The 16,450-nt window shown below is 39.6% G+C and overlaps 1 protein-coding gene across 5 annotated transcripts in view; it reads right to left on the bottom strand.

Annotated features, from left to right (window-relative positions):
• Positions 1-1,829: 1,829 nt before the first annotated feature.
• SLC24A2 (solute carrier family 24 member 2) overlaps positions 1,830-16,450 on the bottom strand; it is a 111,218-nt gene continuing 96,597 nt past the window's right edge. For all 5 annotated transcript variants that reach the window (XM_055791188.1, XM_055791192.1, XM_055791191.1 and 2 more), the window contains 4 exons: positions 11,427-11,555; positions 4,787-4,876; positions 4,178-4,344; positions 1,830-2,158 (listed from right to left, as the gene is read on the bottom strand). In XM_055791188.1, the coding sequence (XP_055647163.1) occupies positions 1,909-2,158; positions 4,178-4,344; positions 4,787-4,876; positions 11,427-11,555 (636 nt within the window). In that variant the 3' untranslated portion in view covers positions 1,830-1,908. The remainder of the gene's footprint in view (positions 2,159-4,177; positions 4,345-4,786; positions 4,877-11,426; positions 11,556-16,450) is intronic.

The raw sequence follows: 16,450 nt of genomic DNA, 5'->3' as shown, positions 1-16,450 counted from the left end.
ATTCATTCTGAATGTAGCTAGGACTTAATACCTTAGGACAAGACATGAGTAGCAGACATTGTAATTCCTAGTTTTCATGCTTCTGTGCATTAGTAACTCACTCTTTTTCTTCATTATATGAATAATATTAACGTTTTAGTAATTTTTTAATATGTACTTTTAAATGTTTTCTCTGCCATTGTCTTCTGTCAAGTCCTTACTCTCTAATCAGATACTGTTACATACAAACACATATAACAGGAAAACAGTAAAGGACAAAGGGGATAAGTGAGAAGCAAACAGCATGGAACACAAGAAAACAGACAAGACAAGATGTGCTGAGCCTTCTGTTGCACAGCTGTGAGCATGACATTGCCATTGTGAGCATAATATAAATACAAAACAATGCTGAAACAGGTCACAGAAATGCGCTGAAATTTCATGAACTCTAACTGCACAAGAGACTCAAACAAACAAACCACAATTATCTGAAAAAATTTAACACCCATTCCAGTTCTTCCACTTATTTTTTTTAATCATCTAAACTACAGGAAAGAAGAACACTTCGTTGCTTTCTTTCTCCCTCCATATTTTTTTGAGGATTTCAGTAAAAGAACAGTGTTTTCACTCTTTCCTGGGCTTCTTTAGACATTCACACTTCCAGCAATACTGAAAAATTTTCATGTAGGTTTCTTGCAGCTCCACTATATTTAAATTGTTAGTTTCTCCTACCTAGTTTCAAGATTTATAAGAGCAAATATGAACTGCCCCAGCTTTGTACGTCAGCTGGGGATGTCTTCCAGCAATAGCTATATGTAGTTGTGAAGGTCCTTACACTGCAAGTAATAGTGAAAGATAGCCTGTAAAACATATATCCACTTCAACAATTAGGCTGTCACTTTACAACTACTGTTTTTCTGTATGAAATACTATGCATGAGCAAATTAGCCTTTTTCTTCTGACATGAAAAGGCAAACTCATAATGATAACAACATCTGAAAGCCATTGGTACTGTTGTTAGTATTGCTGCATTAGAAAAAATGTTGTGTTCACATAGTAGTTGCGTGATCTCTCTGCATGCTGTGTTGCTATTTGAGAAGAAAAGAGTATCCCCATTCTGGTCTTTGCATGTGAATGCAATGAAAATCTGCACCAGTCACGAAATGGCCAGCCAGTGTGGCCCCTTCAGTGCCAGACCAGGGTTTCTGGAATCTGAAGAGTTTTGCAAGATGTAATAAACCACTATTAACATCCTGCCAATTGCCTTTACAGACCTGTGATGCAGAGGATCAGAAGACTGATGAAGTCCCTGGCTTTGCTGAAATCACATCATATAAAGATCACATCATATATGAAGAGATATGCAAGGTCTTCCCTGTCTGTGACTCATGCACTCAGTGTATGCTTTCCACTCAGGAGTTTCAGTAGATCATCAGAAAAATCCCATACCACGGTGTGTGTGGGGTGATGCCTCCACAAAGTCAGTATTAGCATTTCTCTTAAAAGATGAGAGCTTTAAAAAATAAGCATATTGTGTGTCTGTGTATACTATGACAGAGAAAGAGAGGTCTGGGTATGTACCATAGGCATAGGAGAAGCAGTAGCTTTCACTGTTGCCGTGCGTATGCAGCATCTCCAGTACTGAGCAGCGAGCATGTTCTGCAGCAGATAAAGAAAACCTCAGCACATCTGGACTCCACCTTCATGTGTGTCTGCACTGTCCAGCAGCAGTCATTCTTCACCTTGAGATCCACCCTTTGTATCCTTTTCTTACTTTCTTTTAAAATTGAGGGAGAGGAAATTCACAAATCCATGTTTTCATAGAAGTTTTCCATTGTGGTTTTTTGCTGTTTCATTTTGAGATAAGTTTATTTTTGAATAAATATATTGGGGATTTTTTTTTTTTCTCTCAAGAAACAGCACTTTTCTCTAGATGGAGACAGGACACTGGATCACTTTGTCCTCTAGGAGGACACTGACAATCAGGAACACAAAATAAAGTCCAAACATGAGAAAGCCCAGAATTTTATTCATTCTCCACTTGCAGAAAGCAATGGAGAGGATGACGAACAGCAGCATGATGAAGAGGAGGACAATTGCACAGAACAGACCATTGCTGCTGACTGGCACTGGGATAAAGCTGTTAATCACTGCATACAGGAGCCACGGAAGAGGAAGGCTGTTAAGAAACAGAAAAAAAAAAAAAAAAGAATTGGGAACATTGCAGAAGTACAGAAAGGGGCACTACAAAGTTTCTGGAAGCACTTCAAAATACAACCAGAGGCTTCCAGCATAAAGTGAGGCAGGAAGAGTTTCCACTCTTCCAATATATACATCGATCTAATTTGTCAGCTTGCTTGGGGTTCTTGGGGATTTAGGCTCCTGACTCTTCCACCAGTTACATTTCCCTTGGCTGACAAATACCTGGTATCCTGTGAGCACTTTCATTTGTTTATGGATTTCAGACCATCACTGGAAGAACCTACTTCCATTCTCTTGCCAAGAGCTGGTATGACAGGGGAGTAGGTCACATAAAAACATGTCCTTGCCATAAAGAACTATCGCTGTGCAAGGCACTGCCCCGCAAATTTGGTCCTTAAAAGACTTGATCCGTATTTACTGTATAAACCTGTGTTAAAATATGAACTTCAACTGAACTCCAGCTTAATTTCTATTTATGTATTTGTATTTCACAGAATGAGACAACAACCTCTGGAAGATGTCAAGGAAATAAGTATTTAAGCCATTGATCAGAGTTCAGCAGGCTTAGAAAGCATGAAGAGAGTTGTCAGAAGCTCAAAACGTTCAAACTTCGAATAAGCAGCTGAAGAAAGAATAATTTATTACAGCCTCAGTACTAACTGCACCAGCCTACAGCTCAACTGTGCCATTTCTGTTGTAAACATACCAGGTCTAGCAGACTGGTATAGGACAAAACATTTCCATTGGCAGGAAGACTGAACATGTTAAGAATAGCAAGAAAAGTAAGAAAGCATTGCAAAAAGGAGATGTTTTGTAATGCACCCTACGTGCTTTAAGTTGAAGCACATGGTAGCGAACAATGTTTTCATGTATTTTACAGGTCTGCTGCTTATAGATGTTATTTCAAACTCTTCATGCTTCTGGATTAATAGGAAAAAGTGGCCCAGTTTTTCTGCTGTGTCTAAAGTACTGCCATTGGCTAAGAGATGGAGTAAAAAAGCCATTTATTATCCACTCTAACGTCAGGATCCCTTTTTGTACCTATGCAGTTGCTGATATATTTTCAGCAGTAAAAAACAGGATCTGTTGTGGGCTGTTTGGGACTATGACTAGACCTGTTCTTCTGTGTATGTGATAGCAAGTAACACCAAAGATGGAGAAACGGAGAGTATGGACATGATTCTTACTGCCTTTGTCCTGTGTTGAAGATGGAAATGTAGGAATAAAGACAGAGCTTGGTGGTATATTTCCTGCACATTTTTGAAACACAGAGGCATAGACTACAATATTTCTGGACATGATCTACTTTGGTCTCAAAAGGTCAAAAAGGAATTTGAATTCCAACCACGTGCCATGCATCATTATCCTAGAGCTGCCATGAAGCAGTGAAGTGTAAATAGCACATCTCTACAGTCTTATTTCGCTTCACATTGTAAGAGCTATAAAAAGGATCCTTTGTGTTAATAGAGAATTGGTTTGTAATTTGGGAATTCCCAGGTATATAAAAAAGTCGCATGTCAACAACAGCCTAAATGAGCAATACAAGACAATGACATTCTGTTTTTATTACAGCAAACACATTGAATACTGAAGAGGCAATGGATTGTTCCCGATCATCTTTTATAAAGAATGCTATAGTATAAGCACAATGAGTGGTAACATAAGCAAACAACAGCAACCTGACAAAATCATAAAAACCTTCAGACATTCTGTCTTGGAACAATGTTCTTGCATACTTTTTAAGTGCAATTCATTCGCCTAGGCAGCTCTGCAATGTATCAAAGGAGAATTACGCATAAATTTTTAATAATTCTGTCATAGGAATGTCTGTAAACTTAGGAGCACTTGACGTAGTAATATCCATTGCCTATTGGCATCATTCTCCTTTTTAAGTATCAACGGCAGAAAATTGCTGTAGACAACACCAGCAAAAACGCAGCAACATGCTAAGAGCAAAAGACTTGTTAATAGACAATTTTCTTGCTGTAGGACTTACCCCACTGTGATGTCAAATATGTTGCTTCCAACAGAACTGGATACAGCCATGTCCCCCAGCCCTTTGCGTGCTACAATAACACTGGTAATAAGGTCAGGAATGGATGTGCCAGCAGCTAGAATAGTCAATCCCATGATTTCTTCACTAATACCAATGGTCTCTCCAACCTAAAAGGGTTTAAGTAGAAACAGAAAAGAAGTCCTGTGGTGAAGAAATGCTTCCTGCTGTAAACCTGGTTAACCAGGGATCTTATCCTGGAGCTTGCTGACTAGCTTGGAGAACAAAGTCAAGACGGGAGAATTATTTGTTTTCATGATTTCCATGTTTCAGGAGAAAGGTAAGATTGTCAAATAGAACCAACAGGCATTGAAAAATGGTTGCTGATGGCTCTGATGTTACCAGAATGATCAAGTCCTGTGGTCAGGACAATGACAGTCTCTGAACTACTTTCTGTTTAGTGAGTAGTGATTTACCTCATCCATTGTTGCAGCTCCTAAAATAAAGCACCATTCAGCATGACACAGAAGATGGACTCCAATTCTAAATGATCTGTCACAGTGCAAACCAAAAATGTAGGGCTTGTATATTTTACCAGTATGACCTCCTTACCTGATGTGCCCACCAGACCATTAAGTAAGAAAAAAATGCAATCCAGCTGATTGAGCCAAAAAATGTGATAGGAAAAAATTTTCTTGAGCTCTGAAACAGAAACAAAGAGAAACAGTGAACACCTAAATTGAAGGCTGATAAACTGTACTCTCATTTGCTTCTCATTTTTTCTGATTACCTCTTCTGACCAACCATTTAGATGATTATCAGATGATCAACATAAATGTCAGGAACGGTAAGGAACTGACTCCTTAACACGTTCTTAACATAAGAACATAAGGAACTCCTATGCCTCATTCTTCCAACTGCTTCAGTTGTAAAATAACACCTCCTAACAACCTGCATGACAAACAGCAAATTTTGTCATTTGTATCATATTCTATTATGCTGCAGTTTGCACATGTGTTTAGCTGAATGGTGGCTTGACTTCTAAACTTATTAATAACTTCATGCCTGTTCAGAAAGAATGTTTTCAAATTGCTAAAACATATACCCATAGCTTTCATTCATACATCAGTAACTTTGTGTAATACTTTTCACAGTCAGTATAACAAAGGCTGACATACGACAGAGCTAGAAAACTACACATCTAAAATTTGTTAGGGCATTTACTTTTCTTGGGAAAACAACTTTGTTTCTCAATTAGAACAGAAGATACATTAAACACATTTGCCATGCTTTGTTTTTTAGGCTAGTTTATTATAAAACCATGTAAAACACACTTTGAGGCCCTTCAATTAATTAAAAACCTGTATAACACCAAAGTAACTTCATTTTCACATCTCTCTTACTAATGTCAAACTCCGAATAGACAGCATTCTTGCAGCCAATGAATGGGTTATATTCAGATTAATGACTTATTTTGGTTTCTGTTCTTTCCAGTCTTTTGCATCATCCGTATTTCCTATTGGCCAGCGAGACCTACGTAACCAAAAGACATCAAGTTAACTACTCAAGGAAGGAAACATGACTGTAGTATTGTACCAGGCAATCACTGTTTAAATCAAATTAGTGTTTAAAACGAAATTTGCACTGTGAATGAATGCTACCAGTCTTGAATGAAACCACAGCCTTTATGAGCATCAACCTTCTGAACACAGATTCTCACTCCAGATGACTTCTGATGTGCCACTAGCACGCTCCTACAAATTTTCATGAATAAAGAGTAGGACTGCTTGTGGAAGTAATCATATCTCTTTGAATACTTGTTCCAGCTGCTGCTCAATCCCGCAGTACATTTTTCTGTTAAGCCCTCACTAAATCCACTTTCACACTTTGCTCTGCAAGGGTGTCCAGAATTTTTGGGCAGCACACCTTGCCTGTACCCCTCTCCACTGCAGGACAGGCCCCTGCTGCACCAGGAGACTCATTGGCCTGTGGGTCATTCCTAGGTGTTTTGGGAGCAGACCAGACTGCAGAGCTTTCCCTGAACATGTCGTAGAGAAAATACAATTTGGATTCTGCCAATTCAGCTCAAGCCTCGATAAAGCCCTCTTTTTTAGGGAGCTTACAGGGCTGCACAGCCAGCTTTTCTTGTATAACAGGCACAAGAGGCATTTATATGGGACAGCCTTATGTTTAGGGATTGATCAGCATGGGTGGCTGTGGACTAAGAAGTGCTCATTAGGTGGACTAAGGGCTGGCCATCAGAGCTGGTCAGGTGGAAATAAAACTCTTTTGTCAGCTGAACCAGAAAAGAGCGAGGCTGGTCTGCAGCTCATTGAAATCATGTAGCCTCTTTCTGCTGATGTAAATGGAATGAGATCTGATCATTACCGATGGGGAAAAAGGTAAAGTCAGCAATGGCAATTGTGCACACTCATCTAAAGGACGGGACAATTAGAAGGTCCATATTGGCTTTAGGAGCAGGTGCAGCTGTAGGCTGTGCTACAGAACACTTACACACTCCCTGTGAGCACTCTGCATAATGCTAAATGCCTTCCTGAAAACTGAGCTTGTAAATGTTGACTAACACGACCTATACAACTCTACAATTGAACATACATAGGAACAGGCATTAAAGACAGTACAGATTTAACAACACTCCCCAATCCCCTCTTTAAATATAGGCATGAATCGCCTCAATGACACCTGGAAACATCCCTTTCACATTAATACCATTACTGTTAACAAGCCCTGTTTCTAGAACTGCCCAGGGTACTTTAAGTGATCTGCTTCTTAAATCTTTACAGAGCAAACGGAGTTACTTTTTCAAAAGAGAGTTCTACTTTTTTATCAAATTAGAAAATCTGATAATAAGTTTCCAATGTTTAAACCTACTCAGATGGACTTTTTAATTTTAGAATCAAAACTTTACGTGCAATGGGGGACAGAAGACCTTAGGTTGAAAAGGAACACAATTTGAAAGGAACACAAAGATGGCTGTTAAAATAGTGCTCTGACACCAGTGGGATCAGAACTGAGCCCAGAAGGGCTAAATGAATCTAACCATCAACTTCCTTTAATTAAATTAAACAGATAGCACTTCTTCTTCAGTATTCTCAGTAGCCAGATCTTTCAACTTTTAATATTTTTTGTCTTCCTTGTAAAAACTGGGATTTTCTGGCAACACATATGGTGAATGGGATGATGAAGCAATAAGCTTGTTGCAGCTGGTCACAAAAACTACACAGAGCACCTTGTAGCAACGCAATTTGAGTAATCACTATGCAACACTCAAGATGTAGGCATACATTTGCTTATGCAAAACTAATACAGCAAGAGCTGCACCAGATAGTAATAGCTCTCTGTCAGTGCAATTATATGTACAAAATGTTTCTTGCAAAATAACAAGACATTGCCTATTTGAGTCAGACGCCCCCAGAATTCAGATGGCTAAGAATTATGTCAGTAACTTTGCAACTTGTGTATTCCTTGTCTGTCTTAGCCAATCCTTTCCCAGTAAAATCAATTGATAAGCAGCAGTTCAAGAGTAAGACTACTTCCCCCCCCCCCCCCCCCCCCCAAAAGGAGAACATTTAAACTTAAAAAGGACAGAATTTAAAGCTTGTACATATTACAGGCAATGAAATCAAGAATGGACTCCATAGATGCTGCTATATAATTTGCACATAGATGACATTTTAAAAAAGCAGTAATGAGAGTGCTGATTCTTTTTCAGATGCTGGATTTTATTTCCAGACTATAATAATACTCATGCTTATTTTGTAACTAATTACAGCATTCTTTTGAGATTTATCTCATTGCAACTCCCTAGCTCTTGGAAATATAGAGAGCTGCCAGTTCCAAGCATCTTCCTAGAAGAATTAGTCAGAGACAGCAGACAGCAATACTTCTCTCCACCTTTTCTGGTAGCTGTTGTGACCGTTGCCTTGTAAAGACGGAGAGCTAAGTTTATTACCAATTGTTGTAATTGGTAATAATTGTTGTGGTCATGGTAACAGACAATTGAGAAAAGTCATGGCTCATGCAGTTCACATGCTGTTTTCTTTCAACAAAAGAGGAAGAATTTTGTAATTTCACTGTAGATCGGTTGGGTTGGTACTGTTCCTGTCTATCAGCAATCTTAAGGACATTTTTCTTGGTACACTTCTGTATTGATTTCATGCCAGTGTCTGAAAAACAGGACTTTAAGTGGCAAGAATGATCCAGGTATGAAGGTTTTTATTGTCTAAGAGCCTGATGCTGATGGATAGTGAGTACTAAATAATTTGCAAAGTAACTAGCTTAATTTTAGCCTGTATCATTACCAACATATTTACTTTACACTTAACCTGAATGAATCATATGTTTATCTTGTATATAAATTTATCTGCATTGCAAGCTTTGATTTTCCTTTCATACTTGACAGTGCTTAAATCTGATTACTCAGAACCTGCTCCTGTAACTGGATCTGTGCAGGAACATCCTGTCCTTGTCCCCTTGGTAACAGTGCATCTCTGTATGGCAACAAGAGTTCATGTAAGTTGTACCTCTTAATTGGTAATGGGAATTTGCAGAGAAACAACGAACTGCCCCATATGGGTCCAGTGACAGCAGGACTGGAGCCCTGAGAGCCATTTTTCTGGCCTGTAACACAGAGGGATGGACAGTACAGTACGGCTATAACAAAAGATGGTGTTCAATATCTGCCACTGACCCGCTGGGCCACCTTGGTCACGTCATTTTCCTTTCAGTCAGTCAATATCCCTTACTGCAGGAGCTGGACAGTTACATTTGTGGCCTTTACGGACACACTGGGGAAATAAGCTATTGGTACAGGAACAATACCCATTACTGTTCAAAACATCTGAACAAAAAGTCAGGTACAAAATTCCCCAAGGGCACACATACCTCTGGTGTACTGCCAGCAACGTTATTGATGTTACAGTAAGGATTTTAATATATACTGGCTTAATGTAAGCATGTATTATTAAGGCACTAAACACACATTAGAACATGTCAGCTATTGAATCAGCTGAAAGTTAGTTGGAGTAATGCATAATCTACCCTAAGTATATAAAAATCTGCATGTATGTACATCAGAGCATAAGACAGCAAGGATTTTTCTAACTTTATAAGCAGAGACCTTGGATATGAAATTTTTTTTCTAGGGCTTCTGAGTTTCATGTGGCTAAATATAGCTTGGTATAGTACAAATAAATGCAGTCAAACTGTCTTCATTATGTGGAGATAAAATATATTTCAGAAAAGAGACTCTAGGAGGAAAGCTGAACTAATTTTTGAAAAGTGGACACACAGAGGATGTCAAAGGCTCCATATGGTCTCTCAAATCAATAGCTAGCACACAAGTATTCATTTTATATACCCACATTCTGATCTGAGCATCCTGATGAAGAATTTGGGTTGCTGGCTAAAATTACCATACTTGCAAATCAAGCCCCTCATGACAGGCTTACCTACAAAAACTATTTAAGTATTATTTTAGGTTTGTTTTAATTTTTGCCTCACAGATTTAATGGAAAACTGTTTTCTGATGCACATGCTGAGCTGTGATATTGGGGTTTGGTTTTGTTAGGAAGGGACTATCAGGGATGGCACACAGACAAAAGTGAGGCAGTATTAGAGACAAACACACTAATAAAGAGTCCTTGCAAAGTAGACAGTTTATGCAGTCATCTGGTTAATTCTTTGACAGCAATGTTCAAGGTAAGCAGCTTGTCATAGTGACACAGCCTGGTACCTACTTTGTTATTACTACATGCAATTACAAACGACATTTCTTTTACTGCTGTATAAAAGCTACTCCTTTCAGCCAATGACTTTTTAAAACTCTGTTGCCTGTTGACATATCTGGCATATACAACTGTGCTTATCTTTTGGGTTACCACAGGGTATTTTAACTGCACGTTGTCAGTATGTCAGTTCTGTTGTGAACAATACTAGTGTTAATAACCATGCACATCACACAGTTGCATGCAACTTCTTGAGATACTTGCTTTCCAAACCCATTATTTTAACAACGCTTCTCATTTGTATAGTACAGAATACTGGATAAGGCTAGATGTCTGTTGATGTTAACTTCAGATTTCCAAAATTCAAAATAACGTACATACTTATTTCTTAGCAGTACTTGCTCATTCTGGGTCAAAAAATCAAAAAAATGACAGGGATAACTTTGAATGATAAAAGGAGGGTATAAATACAGAAATAAACAATCTTGAAATTCATGTAGTATGCTCTCTGTGTTAACAAACAAGTGTTTATCAGAGTTATCTGAAAAGTTAAAGCTTAAAGACTGGAAGGGAAAACATCAGTTTATATCCTTTGAAAGACAACTATCTAAAAAGAAATCAAGAGGTCTTATTTTAGCTTGTTTCTTGCTCCGAATTGCAGTTTTCCAATGCGTGGGATGGGAAAGTTTTTCAGTGTGTGTGAGGAGGAAAAAAGAATTCAGGATGTTGATTTATAACATTATAAGCTGTACATCCCTCTCACAGCAGTTTTAAATCTATTTTTGATCCAGAACAGAAAAGAGATTCAAACACTACTAAAGGATCTTTTCAGCTCTTGACTTTTTTTCTTTTACTTTCCATGAGCCTCCCCAGTCAGGTCTATTTTTATATGTGAATATGAAAGTGGTAAGATTTGATAACTTGTCACAGTAAGTCATTTGTATTAATAGCCTTACATCAAGCTGTGTTTGGGATGAAACTAGCAAGTATTTCACACATGGAAGGACTTAGGGATCTTGTTCTAATACAAAAATCAAAAGATGACAACTAGAAGACAAAGGTCTAGTAGAACATGCATTTAAGAGAAATGTGTATCATTACTTTTGAAACACAGAGAAAATTTAGACAGTCTAAAATCTTTCCAGTTGTACTCTTTAGGGCACTACAGATGAACAGACTTCCTCAGCACTTATGTGATATTCAGTGGAGATCTAGACATGCAGATGTGAAGGCCCCAAAGAAGTTCTAAAATCTTCCACTTTATGTTGTAAAATACTAGTGAATACAAATGGCAATCTTAACAGAGCTATTACCAACCAGTTGCCCATAAGCACCCATTCGAAGATTTGAAGACTGGTGCTGTGACCTTTTCTTCAAGAAGAAACTATTAAAGAAAATCATTAGCTCCATTTTTACATAAATCCACTACAGTACCCTTTTTGGCATTTAACTACAGAGCCACCCTGTTGTGCAAAACAAACTGACTTACAACAACAGTTACTTACAGGTTTTCTGACATCCGGGAGGGAAGCCCACAGTGGAAAAACAATGGGTAACACAAGAAGGTAGGTGAGCTGCTTGCGTGGGGTGTCAGGCCAGGCCAGGCTGAGAGGCTGGTCCTCATCCTCTTCGTTCTGTAAGAAAAGCCGCAGTAAGGAGGATATTGAAGTGGATGAATGAGGTTAGGGATTCTTCAAAGAGAAGTCCTGAGGACTGTGCTGTATTTTACTGAGAACCCATGGCGGATGAAAACACTGCATTAACACCACACCTACCTAGCAACATCAGCTAGGACAGAGCAAAAAGATTCTGGCCAGACTGAAGAATCCCTGCAGCACAGGCTGCCTGAGGGCATCCATTTGAGGCTATGCTGTCAGTGATGCTGGTGCCCAGGGAGCACGGAGCAGTTTGGTGCCTTCTGCCTGGAGGGGAATCTTGTGCCTCAGGTACATCTTGGGATGTGGGCTAGTCCAGTCAAGGATAAAAAGTGGTGTGGACTGCACCAGGCCTGGCCACATAGATAAAGACAGGGAGAGAGACAAAGATAGAGATCGGGGCAGGGGACAGAGAGATGGAGACAGAGAGAGGTGTGTGTGCGTGTGTGTGAACACACACACAAACATATATGTGCATATAAATAGAAATATCTGTATGTGCATATGTATGTATACATATATCTAACTTTTTAAGCTTTTCTGAGTAACGTAACAAGTTACAATTTAAGATATATCTATATATACACATGTGTATGTATATGTATATATATATGTACATGTACATGTATATGTATTTTCTTGTTCAGAGGACCATAGGGTAATTTAGGCTTGCAGGGTCCTGGGGAGCTCCACTGCCCAGCCAGAGGGAGTCAGACCAGGCTGCTCAGGGCTCTGACACTCAAACTGAGAAACCCCCAAGGATGGAGATGGCGCAGCCTTCCTGGGTGCCGGCTCCACCACTGGGCTGTCCCCGTGGAGAAAAGGCTTCCCCTTATCTCCAGCCTGAACTTCTTGTGTTTAGATCAGCCACAACGCAGCAGTCTTCTTAACAACTTGGTGCTAAAACTAAAGACATTCTTCTCCTGTTTGTGTAGCTGATTTTCATATCTATCTCTAGTCTCCTTTTTATGAGTATGCTGTGCGCCTGTCACCTCTACTTCAGAGTAGGGGTATGGGGACCTTCTCCAGCGACAGAAAACCTTTTGGCTGCCACAACACTTCTCTTCCGTTAGACTGCTCCTGCTAACGAAATGGAGCCCTCTCAGACTGCTACAGAAAGAAAGTGAGCATGATTCAGCCTTTTGGCTGTATGTATTAAAGTAACTTTTACACTTTTAATATAGGTAGGCAATGTCTCCAGAATTCCACATGGATCTAACTTGATATATCACAGAATAAGGCAATGGAAAAAATGGCCCGAATGGTTCTTTCACACAGATGGGTGTAATGCCTGTTAAGCCTGTGGAAAGTTTCCTAGGGAGTTCAGTGAAAGCTAAAGAAGTCCAAAAAAGAGTCCCTGGTGAAAACTCTGTTTGAGAGCATGAGTGGTATACAACTACTTCCTCACATAGTGTTCTTGTTTTCTTCTTTTGCAAAAAGATAGCAATTGAGAATTCAGTCCTCTCTGCAGTGTGCAAGTTACTCTTCTCATAAATTTACAATGCAGGTTTCTTGTCAGTTATTTCCCTGTCTTAAGATGGCTTACATAAACCTTATATCAATGCTGTAAGAAGCAGTCATTTGAACGGCCACGTCAGTTATTTTTTTCTAAGTATAAGAGTTATTGGTGAAATGTCACCATATGTTGGTATTGTTCATAACATTTGCTACTTACTGCTAATTTTGATTGAAGAGCCATTATGAACTCCTGAATTGTTCAACTACTCAGCTAGCTGAACTGATAGTACCTACAGAGGCAAGCTCAACTCTTAGCTCAGGCTCTTTCATCATGTCTGTATTACCTGACACTGGTGGACTGGAAGAAAATCACTATTTAACTCCTGACACATTGACAAGCTGCAGCTACTTTTACAGTTATGTGTTGATGTCAGCAGAAGACAGCATTTTGTTAACCCCTACCTACACTTTATGAAACTCCCACCTTGCATGATGGTAACTGTGCATTACTGTGAGATGGCAGTAAAGTGAACAGGTATAAAGTGAATAGGTATAATCATTAAAATATTTTTTTAAAAATACATAGGCACAATTTGACACAGTCCACACAGTACTTAAGAAGCTGCTGAGCAGCTTAGAAGGCTAGTTTTTGCCTTTAGCTTTCAGCTCTTTACCAAAGCGGGCAGATGATCTGTACTTCACTGCTGCAGTCTACCGAAGCCTGACTTCTGGGTGACTGGTCTGGTGCTGGAGTGTGTGGGGCTACTTCCTAAACACCAAATCCATTCCTTTTCCATTCTGGTAGATAGTGTTGGGATGGGGAAATCAATCAGAGACGGATGCTCAGCTGTGAAATACGACGACTGAGGTAAAATTTGAGTGCAAAGGGACCAACTGAAGGGTTGCCTAGGTAACTCTTTCTGAGTGGCCTGTGTATAATACAAGCAGTGGACTCAGCTGGAATAAAGCTCCATAAATGACTGCTTCATAAACAGCACTGAAGGACAAAGTACTTCCTCAATTGCCGTCTTTAGAAATTAGCCATGATTAAAAACTGTACTTAGTCACAACAAAGGCTTTACGTTAGTTTGAGCTTGCACGAGTCTGCAAAATGTACAGAAATCAATACCTAAGCTGGTTCATGCAGTACTATACTAGTACAGACGGTACATCAGCACTGGGCCTCATTCTGGTCTCATGTCTATGTCAAACAGCACTGGGCTAGCATGAGCCCACAAGCAACATAACTGGCTATAGCAAAGGACCACAAAGAATTACATATGGAGACTGCCAGATGTCTCCTGAGAAACCTTGATCTATCTGTTTGAGATATTTTCACCTTCAGGTTGTGCTGCTTTATCCATTTCCCCCAGGACAACTAACCCCGAAACATAAGGCCAGACTTGAGCTCACAGTGCTTTTTCTTGCTAGTGTAACTCCAGGATGCCTTACAGATGCTACAGTCTGGATCACCATTTCCTATTTCATAAATCAGAATCAGCATATGATTTTCAAATGCTGACCTTCTAAAAATCAGTGGAAATAAGGAAGTTCAATGTATTTGTAAATCTAGCTTCCATGAATTTCAAAGGAATTTTGAACTATACACTGAGGTTGAAGATAGGAAAGGGAAATAATTTTGGCAGCTATAAAACCACGCAAATGTGACTGTCATGCTCCAGACTAAGCATCAGTGATATAAAATAACTCAGCACAGATTTGTGGCAGAGATTGCACACACTGTCTATGGCCCCAGCCTATCTACAATGTACATACTGAATACACATTCTCACTCTTTGTAGAAACTAATACTAAAACAAGAGTTTTGTCTGTATAATGAAAACTCAGCACTTGCAATGTTCAGTATGGTTCTCTTCTGCAATGCTGAGAAAAAAACATAATGATAACATGATATATACATTGGAATTCAGTTGCCTAAACACACGTATGGTGGTGCCATTTTTGAAGCCTTCTGGTATCTCACTTGACCTCCACATGCCCCATAAGAAGTGGGAATATTCTGCTAGTTTATGACATACCTGCTATCATGATGTAAAAATCTCCATTTCTCTAGGCCAACTCAGGTGGTACCACCTACCCATCTATATGCAAATGAGTCCTACTTCAAAACTCACTCCCTGTTACGACTCTGTAGCTCATTAGCTTTAAAGATACTGGAGTGAACACATGGGAAAGCTGGATTAGTTGACATTATGAACTCCAATGATAATACAGTATCTACACAAAGTTTCATTAAATTCACACAAATTTAACTGCTGTCACAAAAGCACAGGTCATATTATAGTAAATACATAAATATAAAGTAAAACCTGAAGCTGTACAGACAATCACAGTTCTCCTACATTTCCAAATTAATTTTGGTGACTTGCCTGAAAGGATTGTCCAGAATACTAATGAACATAAAACTGAACAGTTTACTTATATTAATACAAATAGCGTTAATACCAAGTGTTCTACGTAGTCATTAAACACATCGGTACCATCCCTGGCAGAAATGACTGCCATCAGTATCGCTTTCTCTTAACTAGCATGAACATCTGAAGACCTTTTCCCAGGCTTCATTTAAAGGTTGATATCTGGTAGGCAATAAGTGTATTGGGGGAGGTAGAAGAAGATAAAGTAGTGTAAAATCTCTGCAGTTTTTTATAATATGCTAAGATTGACTGGACTAAAGAAGATAGAAACAGCCATATTAGAGAGTCAGACCAAAGGCCCATTTACACCATACCTTGCTCCTGGCAATGATCAGATAGGGGCACTCAGGGAATAAGCATTGGAATGGGGCATATTTTTTCATCATTCCACAAATAGAATTCATAGAAATTTTAGGTTGGAAAAGACTCTTACGATCATGAAGTCCAGTTGTAAACCTAACACTGCCAAGTCGCCCTAAACCATGTCCCTAAGTGCCACATCTGCATGCCTTTAAAGACCTTCAGGGATGGTCACTCAACCACCTCCCTGGGCAGCCTGTTCCAATGCTTGACAGCCCTTTCAGTGGAGAATTTTTTCCTAACATCCATTCTAAACCTCCCGTGGCACAACTTGAGGCTGTTTCCTCTTGTCCAATCACTTGTTACTTGGGAGAAGAGATGGACACTCATTCTACAGGCCTACAACCTCCTTTCAGGTAGCTGCAGGGTGTGATAAGGTCTCCCCTGAGCCTCCTCTTCTCCAGGCTAAACAGCCCCGGTTCCCTCAGCTGCTCCTCATAAGACTTGTTCTCTAGACCCTTGCACAGCTCCGTTGCCCTTCTCTGGCCACGCTCCAGCACCTCCATGGCCCTCTTGCAGTGAGGGGCCCAAACCTGAACACAGCGTTCGAGGTGCGGCCTCACCAGTGCCCAGGACAGGGGGACCATCGCTGCCCTGGTCCTGCTGGCCACACTGTGTCTG

Source organism: Falco peregrinus, chromosome Z (assembly GCF_023634155.1).
Source record: "Falco peregrinus isolate bFalPer1 chromosome Z, bFalPer1.pri, whole genome shotgun sequence".
In the NCBI taxonomy this organism is placed as follows: Eukaryota; Metazoa; Chordata; class Aves; order Falconiformes; family Falconidae; genus Falco; species Falco peregrinus.
The sequence above is the reverse complement of the archived record's forward strand: the minus strand, read 5'-3'. Positions and strand labels throughout refer to the sequence as shown.